Source organism: Perca flavescens, chromosome 20 (genome assembly GCF_004354835.1).
Source record: "Perca flavescens isolate YP-PL-M2 chromosome 20, PFLA_1.0, whole genome shotgun sequence".
NCBI classification, from domain to species: Eukaryota; Metazoa; Chordata; class Actinopteri; order Perciformes; family Percidae; genus Perca; species Perca flavescens.
Genome location: NC_041350.1, coordinates 3,335,407 through 3,342,906, shown reverse-complemented (window position 1 = coordinate 3,342,906; position 7,500 = coordinate 3,335,407). Strand labels below are relative to the sequence as shown.

The window sequence follows — 7,500 nt, the reverse complement described above, 5'->3', positions numbered from 1 at the left end:
TTTTAACAGAGCATTAGTAAAATGCTCCTAGGCTCGTGCACAGCGCACACACACAGACACACACACACACACACACACACATGCAGAAGATTACAAATAAAAATATTACACAGCTAGGGCTCAGCAGAAAGAGATTTCATTCTTACTTATCAGGGGAGAAATATAAATCCTTCATGTAGGGCTGCCACCTCTTAGTTGATTAGTCGACTAAGATTTCTTTAGTCGATTAGTCATTTTTTATGCTTATTCATGCTTAATTACTTATTTCCAAGAAACTTATGAGCACATTTATGGTAAACACAAGATTTAAAGTGGTGCTTTTGCAGGATTAATTGTGGAGAAACTCAGTTTTACAGATGGTTAATTAACTACATTTATATTGTGCTTTTCTAGTCTTAACCACCTCTCAAAGCTCACAGCTCTGTCAATTAAATCAACTAATCGATTAGTCGACAAAATCCTATAAGTGTTAGTCGACTGAGAATTTCTTTAGTCGAGGACAGCCCTACCTTCATGGTTATACTGTCCCATGTGACCTTATGTCCCAATCACCGTTAGTTCGTAACATTTGTAAGTCTTTTTTACAGTGTGGTATTTGTACTTTTACTTAAGGATCTGAATACTTCTTCCACTGCTGTGCTGCTATTAATTGAACAGCTGATGCTCTTTCCTTTCCTCTCACGCTGTAATCCTCCCTCTCTGTCTCCTATCTCCTTTCTCTCTCTCTCTTAACATCTCCCTCTCAACTCCATCTCTCTCTCATTACAGATCCATTTCTTTCTTCTTATGCCTCTTTTCCCCCACTTATCTCTCTCTCTCTCTCTGCGCTGCTGTCGTTCCTAATCTCCCTCTGCCACCTCTGCCCCTGTCTCTTGTCGTTCCTCTCTCTCTCTCTCTCTCTCTCTCTCTCTCTCTCTCTCTCTCTCTCTCACCCCTGCCTCCCCCCCTCTCTCATCTGCCTCTCATCGTCCTCGGTGTAATGCGGGATAAAGACATTGGGATCACATATGGCCGAGTGGTAGTGGCGGCGCGCCACTTAAATCTACTCATTTATGTGCAAATCGGTGTCATTCTGCAGCCTCCGAGCAGATGCTAGGCCCTGTCAGCATAACTGGATGTGACCACCGCTCTGTGTGTGTGTGTGTGTGTGTGTGTGTGTGTGTGTGTGTGTGTGTGTGTGTGTGTGTGTGTGTGTGTGTGTGTGTGTGTGTGTGTGTGTGACCCCTATGGATTGTGATCCAAAGTGCCTGCTTTTTAAATGCAGAAAACCGATGAATTGATCGGCGATTTGTAAGGAGGGATTTGTGTGGATTCTCTGCCGGGTCATTTCTAAAAGAGATGAAATAAAAAAAAAAACCTGTTTTGCAACTAAATTAAGTTTTATTTTTTTGTGCCAGTTCTCCTGAAAGTGTGTGTGTGTGTGTGTGTCTGTGTCTGTGCATAGGTCTGTGTGTGTGTGTGTGTGTGTCTCTGTGTCTGTGCAAAGGTCTGTGTGTGTGTGGGTGTGGGGGGTCTGTGTGGGTGCGTGTGTGTGTGTCTGCGCACGTGTGTCGATGTGTGTGTGTGTGTGTGTGTCTGTGCATGTGTGTCGGTGTGTCTGTGTGTGTCTCTGTGTGTGTGTGTCTGTGTCTGTGCATAGGTCTGTGTGTGTGTCTGTGTGTGTGTGTGTCTGTGTCTGTGCATAGGTCTGTGTGTGATCTGTGTCTGTGTGTGTGTCTGTCTGTGTCTGTGCATAGGTCTGTGTGTCTCTGTGTGTGTGTGTGTCTATGTCTGTGCATAGGTCTGTGTGTGTGTCTGTGTGTGTCTGTGTCTGTGTGTGTGTCTGTGTCTGTGCATAGGTCTGTGTGTGATCTGTGTCTATGTCTGTGTCTGTGTGTCTGTGTCTGTGCATAGGTCTGTGTGTGTGTCTGTGTGTGTCTGTGTCTGTGCATAGGTCTGTGTGTGTGTCTGTGTGTGTGTGTCTGTGTCTAAGCATAGGTCTGTGTGTGTGTCTGTGTGTGTCTGTGTCTGTGAATAGGTCTGTGTGTGTGTCTGTGTGTCTGTCTGTGTGTGTGTGTGTGTGTGTGTGTGTATGTGTCTGTCTTTCTGTGTGGGTGCATGTGTGTGTGTCTGTGCACGTGTGTTGGTGTGTCTTTGCGTGCGTGTGTGTGCGTGCATGCTTGTGTGTGTGTGTCTGTGTATATGCATCTGTGTGTGAGTCTGTGTGTGTGTGTGTGTGTGTGTGTGTGTGTGTGTGAACCGATAAATTGATTGCCGACTCTAACGAGTTAATTGTGCCATTTTTCTGCCATTTCTCCTGAAAACTTTGTGTGTCTTCAACTCAAAGGTACACACGATGAAAACACTCATTGTTATTCAGAGTCGCAGCGCGGGTCATATTTAAATCATAAATGTCATTACGGTTCACTTCTATCTATAATGAATCCAGCATCGGAGGAAGATTAGCCCCGCGTGTCATCTGTGGGTTGTCCGGGCCGACTCGTTATTAGCAGCGCGATAACGCTGTTTAATTGTAACCGTTATTTAGCCGCTCGCTCTCGCTCTCTCTCTCGCTCTCTCTCTCTCTCTGCATTATGAACAGCTGATAAAAGTTTAATGAAAGACGATTGTCATTTTGGTTTTTGTCTCATAATAACACCTGACCCATTAAATCCACTTTTGCTTTTTTGGGGGGGGGTCTTTTCTTCTCGTATAAACTTTTTCTGCAGGCTTTTTCCCCCCTCTCTATAGTTCACTTATTTCCTACGTTTCCCAGAATGCCTCTGACCTTTGCTCAAAATCTCCAACTTCATGTGTGTCCGCTTTGTCAGTTGAATCTTAAATTTAAGAAGTATTCATGTACAAACAACAAACAAGGTGTACCTTGTGTTCTAATATTTCATAAGTGTGAAAACTATTAAAGGGAATATTCAGATAATCTTAATAATATAATACGTAAAAATGAGCAAAATAACCATTTCAAGTCAATCAGTTAGTAGTCATGTTAACATTAAAAAACATTTGGATTGCACAGTGAATACATGAATGATTATAGAGTTACACATTTAAATAGACAGACAGGCAGACAGACAGGCAGGTAGACAGACAGACAGGCAGACAGACAGGTGTAGGGAGTTCTTCATTGCTGAAGAATAAATGAGAGACTCCAACCTTTTCTTTTATGTCGATGAAAACTGAGCGACGTATTAACTCTGTTTCTGCTTGTGTGTGTGTGTGTGTGTGTGTGTGTGTGTGTGTGTGTGTGTGTGTGTGTGTGTGTGTGTGTGTGTGTGTGTGTGTGTGTGTGTGTGTGTGTGTGTGTGTGTGTGTGTGTGTATTGATCGTGTTTTTAATGGAACACATGGGCAGAGGCAGGACAAGTGAAACAGCTCATGTTTCTCAATGACCACACACAGTCTGTACTGTAATGGTACACATGAGTATCCAGAAGACCACATGCACACACACACACACATGCACACCAAGATACACACACACACACACACATGCACACACAGTCAGCTGTAACCAGGCAATGAAATAAATTAAAGAGCAAACAGAGATCTGAATTGTTTCTTGTCCTGAAAATGAGAACTGAAACTTTTCAAATGGGTCTTCTCTGTGTGTGTGTGTGTGTGTGTGTGTGTGTGTGTGTGTGTGTGTGTGTGTGTGTGTGTGTCTGTGTGTGTCTGTCTGTCTGTCTGTCTGTCTGTCTGTCTGTGTGTGTGTGTGTGTGTGTGTGTGTGTGTGTGTGTTTTAAATTGTATGTCTACTGCAATCACATGGGAAAAGTAACCACATTTACATATTGTGAATCGTTTTTGAACCGAAAATCAATATCGACTTGAATCGTGACATTTTCTGAATCCCTATTAATATCTGATATTTGTGCAGCTGCATTTAAAAAGTTTACACTCAAACGAGAAACTTTTGTACCACAAAAGCTTTCCAAGATGTCTTAATGGTCCTAGTTTTTTCCGATCGGGCTCTTTGCAGTACTTTCCTTTGTCTGGATAAAATACATAGAAAAATACATGTAAACGCAGAAATTCTTAATCTGTTTTTCTTTACAAAAAAAGTGCAAAATTCAGAAGAACAATTAAATATTTCAAAGTTTTGTCAGTTTACGAAAATTTATTTTTGGAGTTATATTATTAGAAAGATAGTAAGATGCGTACTTATTTGTCTATATGTGAATATGCCACCTCTCACTTGTGTTATCCGGACCTGCTCTTAGTGCTGCAGCTACCTGAGTGAAGTGAAGTCACACACACAGACACACACACACACACACACACACACACACACACACACACACACACACACACACACACACACACACACACACAGACACACAGACACCACTGCAAGGGAACGCCCTTTTTGACCCTTGTCTGCCCCTGTAGAACTGAGCTGTAGTTTAACTGTGATAGGACAGAGAGGAGAGAGAGAGCACATGGAGCATAAAACAAACACACTAGCATCAGACCTGTGTGTGTGTGTGTGTGTGTGTGTGTGTGTGTGTGTGTGTGTGTGTGTGTGTGTGTGTGTGTGTCTATGTGTCTGTGCCTGTGTGTGCGTCTGTCTGTGTGTTTGTGTGTGTGTGTCTTTGCATGTGTCTGTGCCTGTGTGTGCGTGCGTGTGTGTGTGTTTTTGTATGTGTTAAGTGTGTGTCTAAGTCTGTCTGTGTTTGTGTGTTTTTGTGTGTCTGTCTAGTCGTGTGTGTGTGTCTGTGTGTGTCTTTGCCTGTGTGTGCATGCCTGTGTGTGTGTGTGTGTGTTTTGTATGTGTTAAGTGTGTTTCTAAGTCTGTCTGTGTTTGTGTGTCTGTCTAGTCTTGTGTGTGTATGTGTCTGTGCCTGTGTGTGTGTTTGTGTGTGTGTGTCTGTGCATACACGTGTGTGTGTGTGTCTGTGTGTGTCTTTGCCTGTGTGTGCATGCCTGTGTGTGTGTGTGTGTTTTTGTATGTGTTAAGTGTGTTTCTAAGTCTGTCTGTGTTTGTGTGTCTGTCTAGTCTTGTGTGTGTATGTGTCTGTGCCTGTGTGTGTGTGTTTGTGTGTGTGTGTCTGTGCATACACGTGTGTGTGTGTGTGTCTGTGTCTGTCTGTGTGTGTGTGTCTGTCAGTAGTTTCTGTTGTTACTTAGCCTCATATCACAATGTATCTCTAAATAAATAGCATCTGTTGTAGGGTTGTGCAATTAATCGAAATTTAATCGTGATTATGATTTCAGCTCACAACGATAACAAAAACAAAATAATCGAGAAAACAATTATTTATTTAACTCATTACGTTTTGCAAGTAAACTCGTATTTTCTCTTGTGTTCTGAATGAGAAAATAGAGTTTAAATAGGAAAAATATTAAGGCAAATTTCACAGCTGTATGTGTTTTTGTTTTTATGTTGATTTATTCAACTTTTTCCACTGTTTTTTAAGTTCACTAACTGCAACATCTTTCCAGACGTCAACAAGCAATCGTGTTAAATTATCGTGATTTCAATATTGACCAAAATAATCGTGATTATATTTGTTTCCATACTCGAGCAGCTCTAATCTGTGTTTGCGGTATCCACCGTACTCCATGTGGTCGGCTCTGTGATCCGCAGCACCAAGGCATCTGCTTCGCGCTCGCCATCATCCCTCGCTGCTCGTGGGCCAGGCAGGCAGCGGCGGGGAGGCGAATGCAACGCACCCGGGCGGAGAGAATCAGAGTTTACACAACGGCGAGGCGGAGAAATTAAAGATGATTTTTATTTTCTTTATCTGGAGGAGAATTCATTACCTGGCAGAGGAGCGGGAGCTGAGCGCTGTCAGCCAAGAATAATGACTTGTCTAACTGATAGGGAGACAGACACACACACACACACACACACACACACACACACACAAACATATACACACATACAGGCTCACACACACACACACACACACACACAAACATATACACACATACAGGCTCACACACACACACGCACACACACACACAAACATATACACATACAGGCTCACACACACACAAACACAAACATATACACACATACAGGCTCACACACACACACACACAAACATATACACACATACAGGCTCACACACACACACACACACACATATACACACATACAGGCTCACACACACACACACACACACACACAAACATATACACACACAGGCTCACACACACACACACACACACACACAAACATACACACACATACAGGCTCACACACACACACACACACACACACACAAACATATACACATACAGGCTCACACACACACACACACACACAAACATATACATATACAGGCTCTCACACACACACACACACACACACACACACACACAATATATACACACATACAGGCTCACACACACACAAACACAAACATATACACACATACAGGCTCACACACACACACACAAACATATACACACATACAGGCTCACACACACACACACACACACACACACACATATACACACATACAGGCTCACACACACACACACACACACACACACACACACACACAAACATATACACACATACAGGCTCACACACACACACACACACACAAACATATACACACATACAGGCTCACACACACACAAACACAAACATATACACACATACTGGCTCACACACACACACACACACACACAAACATATACACACATACAGGCTCACACACACACACACACACACACACACACAAACATATTCACACACACAAACATATACACACACACACACACACACACACACACACATAAATACAAACACACACCCCCACACAAACATATACACACATAGAGGCTCACACACACAAACACGCAAACATATACACATATACAGGCTCACACTCCCACACAAACACACATTCAGGTTCACAGACATACACACACACACACACACACAGACAGACACACACACATACATTCAGGCTCACAGACACACACACACACACACACACACAGACAGACACACACACATATTCAGGCTCACAGACACACACACACACACACACAGGCTCACACACACATACGCACACAAACGCATTGAGGCTCACACACACACACACACACACAAACACATTCAAGCTCACAGACACACAAACACACACACAGACGCACACATACACATTCAGGCTCACACACGCAATAAACATAAAGCACATGCATTTTCTCTCTGTATACACACAAACACACACATACTTTCACCCGCCAATACACAACACATGCATTAACACACACAATAATACACACACACACACCTTGGATAGTATGTGTTACAGTTATTAGCGTACCACGGCTTTAATCTGAACATATGGATTAGTGCAGCTTTGAATACTTATATTTCTATTTTCTTGGTGGCTTGGGAGGAGGCTACTTCCTGAACTTCCACCTTTTACCAGATAGTTTGCATTTTAAACTGCTGGTGGGAAGCTTCTAACTTCTTTCTTTCACAACTTATTTAATAACTAGTAAACCCCTTTGACATGTTATATTTCATGTATTATATTAT

The 7,500-nt window shown here is 42.6% G+C and overlaps 1 protein-coding gene across 1 annotated transcript in view; it reads left to right on the top strand.

Annotated features, from left to right (window-relative positions):
- Positions 1-5,718, top strand: part of LOC114547063 (neuronal PAS domain-containing protein 3-like) — a 194,616-nt gene extending 188,898 nt beyond the window's left edge. The window contains exon 5 of the mRNA XM_028566294.1: positions 5,584-5,718. Within this exon, the coding sequence (XP_028422095.1) occupies positions 5,584-5,718 (135 nt within the window). The remainder of the gene's footprint in view (positions 1-5,583) is intronic.
- The last annotated feature ends 1,782 nt before the right edge of the window (positions 5,719-7,500 follow it).